At 57.8% G+C, this 15,907-nt stretch overlaps 1 protein-coding gene across 6 annotated transcripts in view; it reads right to left on the bottom strand.

The window, feature by feature from the left end:
• KCNT1 (potassium sodium-activated channel subfamily T member 1) overlaps window positions 1-15,907 on the bottom strand; it is a 70,226-nt gene that overhangs the window by 43,402 nt on the left and 10,917 nt on the right. For 5 of the 6 annotated variants that reach the window (XM_053570934.1, XM_053570855.1, XM_053570863.1 and 2 more), the window contains exon 2: window positions 13,088-13,252. In XM_053570934.1, the coding sequence (XP_053426909.1) occupies window positions 13,088-13,252 (165 nt within the window). Of the gene's footprint in view, window positions 1-13,087; window positions 13,253-14,050; window positions 14,274-15,907 lie in introns of those variants that run through there. The other variant, XM_053570919.1, reaches the window with a different exon arrangement.

Genomic DNA, 15,907 nt, shown 5'->3' with positions numbered 1-15,907 from the left:
GGAAGGAGCGGTAGACTGCAGAGGGGCCAGCCATCCCCTCCTGGATGTCCTGGGGACATGCCTCAGAGCCAAGCCCACCTGCAACCCTCAACCCCGTTCTCCCTGGCCAGGTAGGACTTCTGAGTCCAGCTGCCCTCCCTCCCCCAGGCACTCAGGGACCTCAGCATCCCTGGCTAGCCCTGAAGCTGTCAGGGCACAGCGCACCTGGTGCCTGAATGCCAGGCTGGGCCCTGGGTGCCGGGTCCCACTGTGTGTGTGGGGGGCTATGGTCCACACCCCATCAGTGCCCCATCATGGCCTGCGCAGGGCTCATCTTGCTAACCCAAGAGCAGCCTGAGCAGGCAGGCCTGAACTCTGTCCACATTGCAAAGTGGGGAACTGAGATCCTGGTGGGGGCTTCTCAGGGGCTAACGCAGGAGGGGACAGAGCCCAGACTTGAACGCAGGACTGGATGACCCAGACCCAGCTCTCTATGGCCACATGATGTGGCTTTCCCAGCCCAGTCCCTTCCCTGTGCAGAGCTCCAGGTGACTCACTCACTTTACAGCCAGGGAGTCCAGCTGCCTGGAAGCTCTGCTCACTGAGGGCAGGAGGCCCTCAGGCCAGATCAAGCTGAGGAAGCAGGGCAGGGCCTGGGCCCAGGCTCAGGGTTCATGGAGCAACATGGGCCTTCTGCTTCCAGCGCTTCCTGCTCCACAGGGCTTGGATAGCTTTAAGCCCTACCTTACAAAGTCAGGGGCTGGCCTGGAAGCCCAAGAAAAATTAATGTGGCCCTTTTATGAGACACAGCTATACGGTGTGGGCAGACCCACGGGGAGGATGACAGGGCCAAGTGCAGCCCCAGTGTGTTTTGAAGGTGGGTGAGGCCAGGCCTCCCGGAGGACCAGCTGGGTAGGAGCCCCACCTCTCAGAGGAAACAGAGGGTGGTGACACCCCACATGGGCAAGATGGCCAGCAGGCAGGCAGATAACAACTTCCATTTTGGACATTTCCAGAGTGATTGCAAGAACACGTCTTGAAGGTGGGTGAGCACACACACCTGGCCCACTCTGAGGGGCTGTTGGATTGGAGAGGGGTCTCTCTGGGTCCCTAACTTGACAGGGGGACCTGAAGCCCTGAGTGGGCTAGGTCATCTCAGAGGAATGGTATAGCCCAGGGCCAGCCCAGAGGGATGGGCAGTGTGACATCTGCAGGAGTGGGGAGGACTGGTGGCAGGTGTGACACCCACAGGAGTGGGAACAGGTGTGATGCCTGCAGGTGTGATGCCTGCAGGAGTGGGGGAAGCAGGACACGCACAGCGGTGAGGGTGGGGGGGGAAGTGTGATGCCCACAGCAATAGGGGAGGTGTGACAACCATAGCAATGGGAGCAGGTGTGACATCCACAGGAGTGGGGGAGGTGTGACATCTCTAGCTGTGCACTGGGTTCAAGAGCAAGTGTGGGAGCTGAACCCACGTCATACAAGCCCATGTGACTAACTCAACAGCCAGGAAGGAGGGCAGGGGCATTGGGGTCCCCCTGGGTGTTCAGATGAATCGTAGTGAGAGCTGCAGGTGGTGCAGGTGGTCTGCTCTCCACTCTGCTTCCACCCCTTGAGGCCAAACCAAGATGCCTATGGAGTCCCGGGAGTCCCCACTCACAGCCCCCATTGGGGGATGCAACAGAAAAACATTCTGACTTTCACTGTCTGGGGACACGGGCACTGAACCTTGGACAGGGCAAGACCTCTTGGCTGTCCCTGGGGAAGGGAGGGACATGGAGCTCTGGATACCCCAGCCTGGTGCTGAGGATGGCCCGTGGACCTCAGTGGACAGGGCAGATCCAGGGCCTGTGACACTTGCCTAGCCCCACCCGGGTTGTAGGCAGGGGCTGTGCACACAAGCTGGAGCACCCAGTGCCCCTTGAAGGATGGAGGGTAAACACATGGTGATCCAACTGTGCAGTGGAGCGTGACCTAGCCTCTGGGAGGACAAAAACACTGACACATGCCACACATGCATGAGCATGGCAACTCAGTGCTCTGAGCCAGCCACACAAAGGCAAATTTGTGGGATTCCACTAACACCTGGAACAGCCAGCTCCACAGATAGGAGGTAGGAAAGTGGGTGCTGGGGCTGGGGGGGGGCAAGGGTCAGTGCTTCCTGGGGACAGAGCAGCAGGCTGGGAAGATGAAAAATTCTGTGGGTGGATGGTGGCGACAGCTGCACAATGTGAATATCACACACTGAGCTGTGTGCTCAGAAATGATGAAGATGGTAAATTTGTTATGTGTAGTGTGCCCAAGAGAGTAAATAAATTTAATGAAAAGAAGGAAGGAAGGAGGAAAGAATGAGCGGGGGTGGGGAAAGAACAGAGAGGAAGAGAATGGATTTGAACAGAGAAACTGTCAACAATAAAACAAAACCCCGAAGCCAAAGGAAATTCCCCAGAGGGCTGCAGGCACAGCCCTGCTTGCTTGTCTTGACAAGAACAAGATCATATGAAGGGAGCCCTCCCACGGGAGGAGGTCTACACATCCCCTCAGACTGAGCTCCAGAAAGCAGCCAAGAGCCCAAGTACCCTAATGGTTACTACCAAGTGAGGTCAAACCACCGAGAAGAGACAAAGCTGTGAAGCAAATGACCAGGTAGATGACCAGCTCTGACGAGCCCAATTAAGGCAGACACAGACCCGGGGCTGGGAGAGAGGGTGGAGGACACTTTACCGAGGGTGGTTCCTGCCCCCAGGTGGAGTCCCCAACTGGTTCTGAGCACTTAAAATATATCCAGAAGGAATTTAGAGATTATATGGCAAAGAACTCTAGAAAATAAGCACAGGTGAGCTGCACCCTGATACAGGTCCTGTTCTATTGACCTTCAAGGGGAAAGGGAGAATTCTTTGGGCATAGAAGGCAGGAAAAGCAAATTGCCTATAAGGGGCAAGGTGAGCTGGCTTCAGAAGTCTGCGGTGAATTAAGCACCAGAGGATGAGCATCCCATGCTGATCACCTTCTTAAAGGAAAGAGTGAGACCTAGGACTATTATACCCAGCCAAAGTGTCACTCAAGGCTACAGACAGGACTATGATACCCAGCCAAGGTGTCACTCAAGGCTACAGGCAGGACTATGATACCCAGCCAAGGTGTCACTCAAGACTACAGACAGGACTATGATACCCAGCCAAGGTGTCACTCAAGGCTACAGACAGGACTATGATACCCAGCCAAGGTGTCACTCAAGGCTACAGACAGTACTATGATACCCAGCCAAGGTGTCACTCAAGGCTACAGACATAGGGGGAAACCCTCAAGTGAGAAGGAGCATGAGGGAATGTGGCATAGCACAGATGCCCTTTTGGGGGAAACAGCCACCATCACCTCAAATGCAAAATGTACCCACTGAAAGAAATATTAAGCTAAGATCTCCAGGACAGGAGTGCCACCACGAGAGGATGGGCAGTCAGTGGGAAGCCCCTTCAGTATATGTGGAACAACTATTAGATAATTATGCAAAGTAGGTGAAGAACAGGAGGTAACGATTTTAAATGTATTGGGTGGAGTAAAAATACTATAACCAGCAAACATGGGTGTGTGTGTGGGTGCTGTAATCCCAAATTAAGATGCTCCGAACCAGCTGTGATTTTAATAGTATCCCCACAGAAAGGACAGTCCTTGGAGAGTGAGTGGCTCTGGGGCAGACAAGGTATGAAAGAGTGGAAAGTCTCATATTCTTAGAGAACAAGGGGGTTGCCAAGAAGAGCAGGGCCACGTCCCAGGGTGTGCAGAGCCAGCTGGAAGAGCTGCCCCTAGCCCAGGTGGGGATGGCGGTGCCACAAGGGGTGAAGATTCAAAGGAGGTGTGTGAGTTTCTTGCACTGCTGTAACAAGTGACCACAAATTCAGCAGCTTAGAACACATGCTTGTCATCAAATGGTTCTGGAGGTCAGAAACCTAAAACCCAAGTGTTGGCAGGCTCCAGGGTGAGCTGGTTCCTGTGCCTTTTCTAGCTCTTAGGGGCCGATATGTTCTTTGGTGTGGGCTCCTTCTGTCTCCTGCTCTGACTTGGATGCAGGCCCTCACAAGGACCCCTGGGTCGACCTTGTGACAACCCAGATAATCCAGGAGCTTTTCCCATCTCTTGCCCTAAAGTGTGAAGTTGCCAGGGATGGCCACATAGTCACAGGTTTCTTAGATTAGGGCATGGACATCTTTTAGGGGGCATTATTGAGCCCCCTCAGACACATGGTAAATCTAGTCAAGTCCATGGGTCAAAGGAATCCAGGCTGCTTCTCCACAACACCTCACCTGAGAACCAGTCATTACAGAGGAAGGGCTGAGGGTGCCCCCGCTAGAGGTTACATGTTGGGGTACACAACTAGCACCCATTGGTGGGGAATGAGAAACAGGCAGCTGGTACCCATGGGAGAAGAAACAACGAGGGGGGGAGTCACATCCACCACCCCTGGTGGTGTGGGCTCAGGTGGGCCCTCCAGTTAGGGTCAAGGTCCTCAGCTGTGCAGAGGAAGGGCATACTCTGTTTCCCCGAAAATAAGACAGTGTCTTATTTTAAGGTGTGCTCCCAAAGATGCGCTAGGTCTTATTTTCAGGGGACGTCTTATCTTTCTAGGTAAGTAGGTCTTATTTTTGGAGGATGTCTTATTTTCGGGGAAACAGGGTAGGTGTCTGTAAAGTGGCAGGTCACCTTGAGGTAACAAGTGGGCAGTGAAACCACCCAGTGAAGGGGTCAGGCTGTTGTTGCTACTTGGGGTCCATTGCACCTGCTACATTCCCTCACCTGAGTAGAGCAGGCTGCACCCAGCGGGCCTACAGACCCTGCCTCCAGGGTAGAAGGAGCAAGCTGAACCCCCAGAGGCCGCCAGACAGGTGCAGATGGTGGAGCGTTTGCAGGACTACCTACATCCACCACAAACCACCTCACCCCAGAGCTTAAAGCAGCACTGTTCATCATTCCTGGACTTCCACTGGTCAGATGTCCAGGCACCACCTAGCTCAGGGCTCCCAAGGCTTAGGCCAAAATGTGGGCGGGGCCAGGCTCCTGTTCCTTCAGCCAAGGCAGACTCCTGTCTCTGCGGTTGAAGGACTAAGCCTCCCCTATTCCTGAGGGCAGGGGTGGCTCTTAGCTCCCCAGGGCCCCTCATTCCTTGGCACCTTGCCAAGGTGGATGTGTCCCATCTTTAATGCCAGCCAGGGAGGGTCACATCCCCTTGGTGCCCTTAGCACACCGACCACCTCTTCTGACCACCAGCCAAAGACGACTCTGCTTTCAAAGGGCTCACGCAACTAGATTCTGCCCACTCAGATAATCTCTTTTTGATTAACTCAATGTCAAGTGATCAGCAACCTTAATTATATCCCTCTGTGCACGTCTGCCTCCAAATTTCCCCTTGGTACAGGGACACCAGTCATATGATTTGGGCCACCCTCCTGACCTCATTCTACCCTAATTAGCTCTGTAGCAACCCTGTTACAGGTGCAGTCATGGTCTAAAATGCTGTGGGTTAGGGCTTCAGTATACAAACTTGGGGGTCACAATTCAACCCCTAACACCATTTCTTATAACAGTCATGGGTGTGATGCCCATTTTCACAATTTGGGGGACCACACTCAAAAGGAGCTGTTCTGTAGGCCCAAGGACCAGATGCTGCCCAGCGGGTCAGGACTGGACAAGCACACTTATGTGGAGGCTGGGCCTGTGTCCTCGGCATGGTCCCTATGCACTCCTCCACAGGGTAAGGGACAGAGGCTCAGGACTGGCCTCAAAGTGTACGCAAGACCCACTGTCTATTCCTAGCCACAACTGCCCACCACTGTAAAGTTGGCAACACATAATAACCCCAGCTTCACCGCCCAGGGTGAAAAGTGCCCAGTGGGCTGTGAGACTGGAGTCCTCAGGGGTACTGGTAATGAGCACCAGCTGTCCCTCATGTTCTCAAGCCTTTCCTAGAGAACCCCCACAATCACCTCTCGCTCAGGTGCCCAAAAATGAACAAGATGTAAAAAACAGGAAACAGGAGTCTGGAGGAGTAAAGCTTCCTGGCGCCCAGTTGGAGACCCCTGGAGGAAGAGACATGTTTAGAGCAAAGGCCAGGGGTGTCCAGGCCTCCCCAGCCCAACATACCATCTGGAGAGGATGTCAGGGTGGGAATGGGGCACTGAACTCAGGGCTCAGCTGGAAGGAGGAGGAGGGTGTGAGGAGGAGGACACAGGCAGCTGCAGCCTGTGCTGGACCTAGGCCTGGGGCATCCAAATCCCAGCCCTGATAGGCCTTGAGGGTGCAGGGCAGAACTGCCCAAGGCTTGGTCTGGATTGAGGGCACTGGAAGCAGCAGGGCTGGTAATGGACTGAGAGAATCCCTGTCAGTGACAAACTTTGATCTTGGGACACTTTCCAGGGAAGCTCCTAGACTCTCTGGATCACCCCTACAAGAGCCAGGGGTCCCCTTAGGACCCTGTACCCCCCCCCAGACTTCAGCTTGAGGTTCTGTCTTTGTCTATGTGGCTAGCTGGCATCCCCAGCACCCCACACAGAGTGCTGGGTGTCACTGGCAGTGTGGCCTCACTAACACAGGGGCCCGCGGTCAGTACTGTCAGTGTTGTGGGGGTGCGGACCACAGTTTCTCTTTCATAGCTCTCCTTCCCCCAAGCCTGCTGCTGACTGAATTTTGTCCCCCAAGTTCCTGTGCTGAAGCCCTAAGCCCAGTGGGATGGCATTAGGAGGAGGGGCCCTGGGGAGGATCCTCATGATGGGGTTGGTACCTCCTCTCTGCCATCCCAGAACCACACCTGTGGCACCTTCCAGACCTGGGAGAAATGAAGCCTCATTGAAAAGACCTGGTCTGGGCATCACCTCCCATTTCCACTTCAAATGGACAAGGTGGTGAAGATAGGAAATGTACCCTGTAGGAAACACACTGGAAATGACGGCTGGGTTCGAACCCACAGGGATGGAGGTTTCTGTGATACAGTGATGCCCATGCTCCCCCCACCCCCCAGACATCTGCCTTCTGTCTTGCCCTAAACCAGGAGGGGTTTACCATGGAGTCCTGCACACAAGTCCCCAGGATATGAGCTCAGGGGGGGCACAGGCCCTGGGGACATCAGATTCACTCTCCCAAGGTCTTCCCAGTATCCCCCGAGGTGGGCAAGGAGGAGCCAGCGCCCTCTCCCCAGAAGATCACAGAAGCAGGGGCTCATTGATGGGCAATACCTGGTGCCAAAGGCTGAGGCAGGCCCTGCCCACCAGGCAGGACACAAGTTCAGGGGCATCGATGATGCTCTTTAGGGCCACAGGCCTCAAAGTGACAGCCGCTGGCATGCTCACACGTGCAGTGTGTGGACCCTGGGCAGCCACACCCCTCTGCCCCTACTGCCGACCTCCCAGGGCCGTGAGGCACTCCGAGCCCCTAAACCCACACTTGGGGGGAGGACTCAGGTGGGAGGTGTGGCCTGTCCTCAGGAACCCAACCTCAGGCTGGCCCGGTGGCTCATGTCTATAATCCCAGCAGTCTGGGAAGCTGAGGTGTGGATCACCTGAGCTCAGGAGTTGGAGACCAGCCTGAGCAAGAGTGAGACCCCTTCTCTAAAAATAGCCGGGCATTGTGACTCTATCAAGGGTGACAAAGTCACCCTGTCTTCAAACAAACAAACAAAAAAGGAGACCCAGCCTTCATGGTGAGGGGTCGCCGCTCCTTCCCTCCCCTCTGCTGCCCGGGCTCACTGGAGTAGGGGTGATACAGACATGCCAGCCCCAGGTCTGGAAGTGGCTGGGAAAAGCACAATGGGTATTTCTCACTCTGGACACTCAGAAACATTGGACAGATGGGGCTTTGGATGCCATCAGTAAGCAAGGCTTGACCCAAGCACACAGCAGCCAGACAAGGAGGTCCAGGAGAAATAGGGACAGCCTTCCCAGGGGACTCCAATCTTGTCCCCCACCCTGCCTGTGCAGGTTCATACCAGACAGGCCCCAGCCTGGGCAGCTCTCAGCTCTAGGTCTCCCTGGCCTTACCTCGATGCAGGTGCCCTGGGCACAGCCACCAGCCCTGCCCATCAGTCACTCGCAGGCAACAGCATGCCTGGGCAGAGTTTTAAATAGAAGCCCTGGGAAGCTTCACAGGTGTGTTGCCCTGAGCTCAGAAGCTCTGGGCAGGATGGCCCTGGGTGGCACTGGCGGGCACTCAACCTGGAGGTAGGGCCTGGCTGGCATGGGGTGGAGGCTCCACTGCCCCCCAGGGCCATCCTCTGCTCCTATGGTGCCCATCCCAGCTTCCCTCAGTGCACAGGAAACCCACTCATGGCACAGCTGCAGCTCGGCTGGCCTGGCAGCCCCAGCCTAACCCTGACCCACTGTTGTCCCTGTCTCAGACCCCGACACCCTGTGGCTCCTTGTCCCATTCGCAAACTTTCGCTGCCCCTTACACCACCACCATCCAGTGGATTCTCAGCTGTGTCCCCAAGTCCCACACTCACCCCAGGCCAGGATGGGCCACCCCCTCCCTCCTGCCTATTCCTCTCTTGATTCAAAGCCTGTACCTCTATGGTAGGGACGCGGTTCCCCTGGCAGGGGCAGAGTGGAGCAGGTACAACCCAGCCCACCCCAGAGCACCCCAGAAGAAGGCTGACAGAGCCAGGCCCCTCTCAAAGCTGCAAAGCTGCTGAGACCCTTCAGTAGCCTGGGCATGCCCTGGGCAGGCAGGGTAGGGGCAGGATGGGGGTGCAGAGCAGAGACACTGGAGGGGAGGCAGCCCCCAACCCTGCTCTCCTGGGACTGATGCAGGAGTAAATGGAAGGTGGAGAGGGCACTTAACAGGCAGTTCTGGTGCCGTACCCTACAGGAGGGATCTTTCCTGGAGCCTCACCCAACCATTCCCAGCTCCAGCTCCAGAATGCCGCTGTGGTCCCTGAGGCCCACAGGGGAGTGTGCTATGGGCGGGGCTGTTCCTACAACTGCTGCTGCAGGAGGCCTGGGGGCTCCACCCCAGGGAAGAGCTTGGCTTGTCCCCAAAGGTCACATGGTCCAGCAGGTCTAGGGACTGGTCACCGCCCATGGGCCCAGCAGGGGTCAGTCCTCAGGCCAGGATTGCTGCCTCTGTGTCCCTGGTAACATGGTCCCCATGTCTTCCCACTTCCTGGGCTGGCTCCATTCTCTGCTATCAGAGAGGCTGATGGTGCTCTGGCCCTGGGACCAGGCGGGCAGGGGCATCCTGGCACCTGCCCTCAGAGCCTGGGAGTGTGGGGTGAGCTCGATGGTGGCTTCCGTGACCAGGCCTACCCTGGTACCCCCCCGGGGTGTTCCTTGTGGCAATTCTGCCTCTTTGGGGAGATGATCTTGTGGAGTGGCAGCCCTGGTGTTCCCTGCCCAAAGCCACGCAGCGTCTCTCTGGTTCTGGGGCGGGAAAGGTTGGCACTTCACCTCCAGTCTGGCAGGTAGCAGGGGCACCGAGACCCCAACGCAAGGGGACCAAAGCCCTTAGGCACCCATGCCCCGTTGCCCCTCAGGCTGCTAACCCTCAGTCTGTGTACCCCAGGGCCAAGACTGTTGGTTGGGTTTCCAGGACACCCCGGAGGTGGTTCTGGAGAGGAAGGGGCAGTGCCTCCTAAAGCTGCTCCTTGGGCTCTGGGCAGTGGGGCAGCACTATGTCTCGGGATAGCCAAGGGGCCCCAGAGCCCCCGCCCAGATTGACTTCTGCTGAGCGCTGCTCCCCTGAGCTCCCCTGTACCCATGGCCTGTCAGGTAGTGGTGAGGGTCCACTGGGTCCTCAGTGATCCCCGGAGCAGCGAGCACCCTGCTCTGCCCTCTCCCCACTGGGCAGGCTGACTCACCAGCTTCCCCTCTGGGAGCTGTTTGGCCATTGTGCAGCCTCCTTGGCCCACGTGGGCTGCTGAGCAATTCCCTCCCCCAAGGCCATGGGCATTGAGGCCACAGTGATTCACTGCAAGTGGCTCTCCTCCTCTGAAGAACAAGGGGCCCACAGCCTGCCTGCCTGCTCACAGCCTGCCACCCACGGCCTGCCAGGAGGTGGGCAGCAGCCCCCACTCCCCCACAGAGCCAGCCTGAGGCAGGAGCAGAGAGGGCCTGGGGTGGGCATGGGAGAGCCAGCCGCAGGCTGAGCCCCACTCTGTGCTGGCTCCATGCCACCCCCTAGCCCCCGCCCCCCCTTGCCCAGATCTCAGATGTCACCTTGGCAAAGAACACCACCCTGGTACTGGGGGTCTCATGTGGACTTAGACTCCTACATCTGGGCCATTGCCCATCCCTGTGCCCCTCACCCTATTCCCTCAGGCCTGCTAGTATGCAGGAGGGTCTGGCCAGCTCACCTCCTGGCCCGCTGGCCACCCCACACCAGCAGGCCTAGCCTGCTCTGCCTCCCTTAGGGAGCCCTGCAGCATGAGGGGCAAGGTCAGACTCATCTGCCCCGCCGCAGGTGCCAAGACAGCCACCTTTGGGCAAAGAAGGTTTGAGAAAAAAGAAAGTCTTCTGGCAGGGACTCCCTGCCCACCTTTGCCTGAGATGGCTGGCAGTGAGTGGGGGAGAGGCCTCCAGCAACTGGTGAAACCAGGTCCTAGTCATCCCTGGGGTAGAGTCCTGGGGGGTCCAGAACTCCAGGCTCCCCTTTCCTACACCCCATAAGGAAGGCCCACAGTGCGACCAGGGCAGGTGCCCACACAGACCTGGGCCCAACTACAGGACATGGCAAGGAGCCTGGCCAGCCCCCACCTCACCCACTCTTGTGCCCCCCAGAAGACTACTGGCCCCAATACCCTGAACAGCCAGTAGGTGCCTCATGGGGGCCCCTCCAGCTTCCACAGAGCACAGAGCAATCACCAGGAACCTGGCCACTCCAGCCCACCTTTGTGTTTTCTGGATGTTCTGGGACCCATCACCTCCCAAGGCCTGCCCTCCCTGCTGGGGTTAGAAATGGAGGGACCTGCAAGACACGATTGCAAGAGGGACTTTACCTACCAAATGCAATCAGTGACCTGGCTTATTGTACCCTCAATGAATCTCCAACAATAATAAATAAATAAATAAATGGAAAAAAAAAAAGAAAAAGAAGTGGAGGGACCTTTTCCAAACTCTGGCTGCTGGGCGGAGTCCCTCCCCTCAGGCCTGTAGACACCAGTGCTGAGCACCAGTGCCCCACCACAGGCATGGCAACCACACAGCCTCGATGCTCTGTGCCCTCCCCAGCTCCAAGAGAAGGTCACAGCACACTTTGTTCCCATGACGGGGCACAGACACCCTGGAGCCATGTGGGTCTCTCCTTAGGAGGACTGTAGCCACCCAGGCATGCACACCCCAACGGGCATACATGTCTGCAGTTCACCTCCAGCCCCATCAGCCCCCCGTGCTGGAGACTTGCCCCTCAAACCAGGGCCCAGTGGGATGCAGGTTGGAGGCTGCTGGGGCTGGGGGAGGGAAGCAGGGGCATGACTCCTAATGGGTGAGAGTCTCCCTTCAGGGTGCTACAAATGACCCAGTAGTGGACAGTGGTGATTTGCATGATGCTGTGAATGTACTACATGTCACTAAAGGTGCATTTTCAGTTTTGCATATTTTACCACAATTTTAAAACCATGCACAGGGCTGAGACCTGGTGTTGGACTCCCCGTTAGCTTCCCACTCCCCAGGAGGCCAGGGACAGTTCTCTCTAGGTACAGCCATGCCACTTGGTGGCTACAGTGAGAACATTTGCCATCCCCTGCTGAATCACATCTGCTGAAGGTACTGGTATTTATTCTGTTACCTGGAGGCCCCAGGCCACACTTCCTGCCCAACATGAACGCTCCCAGAGCTGAGGTTTTCCACAATTAATCACATCCCAGCTGAGCAAGCTGAAGGGCTGCTATTGACTTGGAAGGATGTTGAATCTACGGCTCAGCCCCAGAACCCTCTAGCTCTTCCCAGCGGGGGTCCCAGGAGACTAGGGGTAGTGTCTGGAAGGTAGGGGAGCCTCCCACCAGGCACACCATGCTGCCTCCCCTTCCACCCAGTAAGGGGGTTGACTGAGCCCCGGGCAGCCAGGAGCACTCTCAGACACATGATCCAAAGAAATGAGAACGCATCAAGCTGGAGAGCCCCTCCGTGGGACTCACACTCTGCTCTAAGTGGAGGGCTCTGGCTCCGTCTCTCCGGCTCTGCGGGGAGGCGGAGCGATGTGTGGTTTCTAGCAGGCAGACTGGTTTTCCACACCCCTTCACAGTGCACAGCCCCACACACTGGCCCTGCTCACACATGGACTCTTTTCAGCTGTAGCTTCCGCTGTGGGCTGTTGGGAAGGCTCAGTACGTCCCCACAATATTCTGCCCCACGTGCACCACATGCTGACCTGAATGACTGCACTGGTGGGAAACTGCAGCTTCACAGCCAGGTTTAAGGCTGGGCAGTGACAGCCTGGTCCCCCCACGCTGGAGGGAGAGTGTCTGCTGATCCTCAGCCCCACAGGCTCTAGCCGGAGCACTATCCTTCTCACGCATACGCATGCCTCCCCTGAGGCTGACAGAGCCCAAGTGCTGGGTGTTTACAAGACAGCTATTTGGGGAAAAGGCGGAGAGAAAAGCAACACTCCTGTCAGCTTCCTGCCAGCCCCCTCAGCAGACAAATTATGCCCCTGGGCTCATTCTGCCTGCCCTTTACCAAAGACGTTCATTTCACTTTATTAGGCCCAAGAGAATTGGAGGGGGGGGAGGACATTGTCACTCTGAATAGATGACTGGGGCATGAGCTTGAAAGACACTCTCCCCCAATGAATAATTAATAGACCACCGCAGCCGGAGCCTGCAGGACACCAGTCCTGGCCACACTGAGGGCTGCACTCCTGAGCGCTCCCTGTCCTGGCTGGTCCCTAACTGGGCAAAGCTGTGGTCTCAGGGGCTGGAAGCAGACTCAAGGAGGTCAGGCCCCCACGTTGGTCTTGGGGAAATTTCCTAGCACCCTGTGCTAATCTCCAGGTGCCCTCCCGGGGGGCACTTTCCCTGCCCCACCCCCATCACAAACTTCTGTGCCCCAGCAGCCTGGAATCCAAGGGCACGCAGCCTTCAGCACCGCGGCCAGCTCCACGCTTCCATTCCAGGACCCCAGCCCGCCCCTACCTGTCGTCATTCTGGAAGGACTGGTCGCCCAGCAGCAGGTCACGGAAGCGGTATCGCGGCGGCAATGGCAGCACCTCCGAGTCCAGGTCGTTCATCTTGAGGCAGGCGGTGTCCGGGAGCTCTCCGTGCACGTGGCTGCGGCCGCCGTCCCCAGCGCAAGGCCGCCTGAGGGCACACGCTGAGCCCTCAGCCCGCACCCTCCAGACACCCAGTCCACCCAACCGCCCGCACAGCACAGCCCGCGGCCACACGACCGACCTGCGGGAGGGCCCGGAGGCACCTGCGGGAGGGCTGAGGGCTGGGGCGGGGCGGGGGAGGTGGGGGTGGCAGCCTTCACCGCTGTGGCCAGTTCAGGGACCCAGCTGTCCATACTTCTGCCTGGAGCCGTGCTGGTGCCATCTCCCTCCCCTGGTCCCCTACCAGGGCCCCGCTGCCCACCTCGTCCCCGCCGTCTTTGCCAAGGCTGTTCTCCCATGACAAGGGGCCAGGACACCCACAGAGTCCCCTGGGCTGCTGGGTGGTGGGGGTGGGGGTTAGTGACCAGGAGGCTCAAGAGTCCCTTGTTGGCAGCTTCCCCAGAGCCATGGGTGGGGTGGTCAGGGCCCCTGGGTCCCAAGCTGTCCTGCCAGTGTCACCACATGGGAGTTCTCTGATTCCCAGAGAGCTATAGTAGCAGAGGGGGGTGTGGGGGCAGACTGTGTAAAGTGAGGAATCCTTGGTGGTCGGCAGTGCTTTGGGGCCCAGGTAGGTACCTCCTAGGGCTGCTGCACCATCCCTGTCCCATGTCCCTATCTGTGAGTTTCAGCTACTCCAGGGAGGGCAGCACAAGCTGATTCTCCACCCACTCTAGGCCTGCCCGGGGCCTAGGGCCAGGAGGAGGGCAGAGGGCAATGGAAGGCCCCAGCCAGCTGGGGGGACAGAGTTTTTGGACCATGCCCAGTTTCCTGAGCAGAGGCCACTCACCTGGTGCCAAGCTCTATGCCAGGCTATGAAACATCCCCCTCCTCAAGCTGGGAAAGGCGGGCATGGTCTCTGAGCTACCAACAAGACCCATCCTGTGTCCCCACCCCCATCCTCCATCGGCCAGGAAACGCCCAACCACCGTCCCAGGCTGAGGCTGCAGGTGGCAGGCACTGGCCCAGCATCCTGCTCCCTGTCCCTCAGGTCACACGCTCAGCCTCCAGGATCTGGCAGCATTTGAAAAATAACATTTTCTTAACTGCATCAGCACAGCTGCATGTTTTCCTTGGTCATAGCTGGCTGGGCGCTGGGAGTCTCAGGGAGGCGGGGCCCCTGTGACCGGGGTCGGGCCTGTGTCTTCTTGGTTCGGCCCCTTTCTTAACCAAAGCCATTTTCTGTGCAAAGCCCCTGAAGAGGACCAACTCCCAATTACGGCTGCCTCTTCCCCAGTTCTGAGCTGCTTTGGGTTTTCTCTCCTGGCCTCAAGGCCAGTCTCGGCAAGGCCCTGAACAGGCCCAGTGGTGGGATCTGTTTGCTTTAGCTGCATGTGGGGGGTGAGCAGAGAGGAAGGGTGCCCCGAGTCCAGTGACCTGGCCTCACCTCTACCCCCCAGGTGCAGCCTGGGCACGGTGATAAGGACAATCTGCCCTTCCTTGCTGGGGTGCTGCTGGGACATTCCAGTGAGCACATGGCTGTGGACAGGCGTCTTGCTGGCCCCTGGCAGCCTGCCCTGTTCCACCAGCAGAGCAAAAAACCTTGAAGAAATGACTGTTGGGCTGGCCAAGGTCCAGGGGCTGCAGGGCCTCCTGGAAAGGAGCCCACTCTAGGGAGGACCAGGTGGAGCAGCTGCTCCCCAGCGGGAAGGCCTGTGTCAGCAGACTTCTTGGGCATGTGGGAGTGGGGCATCCTATCCCCAAAGAAGTGTGTGCAGGTGGGCCAAGAACATGACCTTGGTGCCGCTGGATGTCAGGGACCCCCGAGCCCATGCCTGTGATTGTTTTCCAGGGCATGGTTTGCCAAAGAATTGCCAATTGCCATAAGAATTCCTGCTTTTGTAGCTTAAACATGGTGTCCACCCCCAGGACAAGGCATGGGGTCCAACCAGAGGGACTTGTGTCCCCTGGAGCCAGGGCAGAGCTAATAGGACAGAACAACCCCAACCCCAGGCCAGGGCGGGTAGCCCACTGGCTCTGTGTGCCGTGGCCCCTGCTTCACTGGGGGACTCCCCAGGAACTATGGCACATATGCGCCAGGCTCCTGCTAATGTGGGCACAGCTCAGCCCTGGCCCATCAGTGCTGGTTGAGTGGCCCAGGAGAAGTGGCCACCTGACTTCTCTGAGATTGAGTCTCCTCGTCTGTAAGGGAACGTACTGACACTGTCCATCCCTATGGGTGACTGTAAAGACACATCCAGATAGCAGGTGTGAGGTGTCCACACGGAGTCTGGCACAGGAGTGCTCCATCTATACCAGCTTTAATTCCGTGCTGGCTAGGCAGCAGCTGGCTGTGTTCTCATGGACACAGCTGTGACCAGAAGCAGCCCCAGGTTCTGGGGATGGTGTGGGCCAGCTACCACGTGTCCCCCTGGGTGAGCAGGAGTCCCTCCGGGGAGCTCAGGTGCCAACCTGCATGACCCATGCAGAGAGGCTGCCTGAGCAGAGTCCCCACTGAAACATGCAGGGGTCCATGTCAGTTGCTTGGTGCTGATGCGATCATGCGTCCTGGTCGCCCAGCTCCATCAGGGGAAGGCTTCATCAGCTGCATCCAGGGTGGCTGCACTCAGCTGGGCCCCCACAGAATCCTGAGAACCTTCTAGAGCCGGCAGCCCACCACTCCCAGTGCCAGGTGTGGACAGGTGGT

This window comes from Nycticebus coucang, chromosome 2, assembly GCF_027406575.1.
Source record: "Nycticebus coucang isolate mNycCou1 chromosome 2, mNycCou1.pri, whole genome shotgun sequence".
NCBI lineage: Eukaryota > Metazoa > Chordata > Mammalia > Primates > Lorisidae > Nycticebus > Nycticebus coucang.
This window is presented reverse-complemented; position numbering and strand designations above follow the sequence as displayed.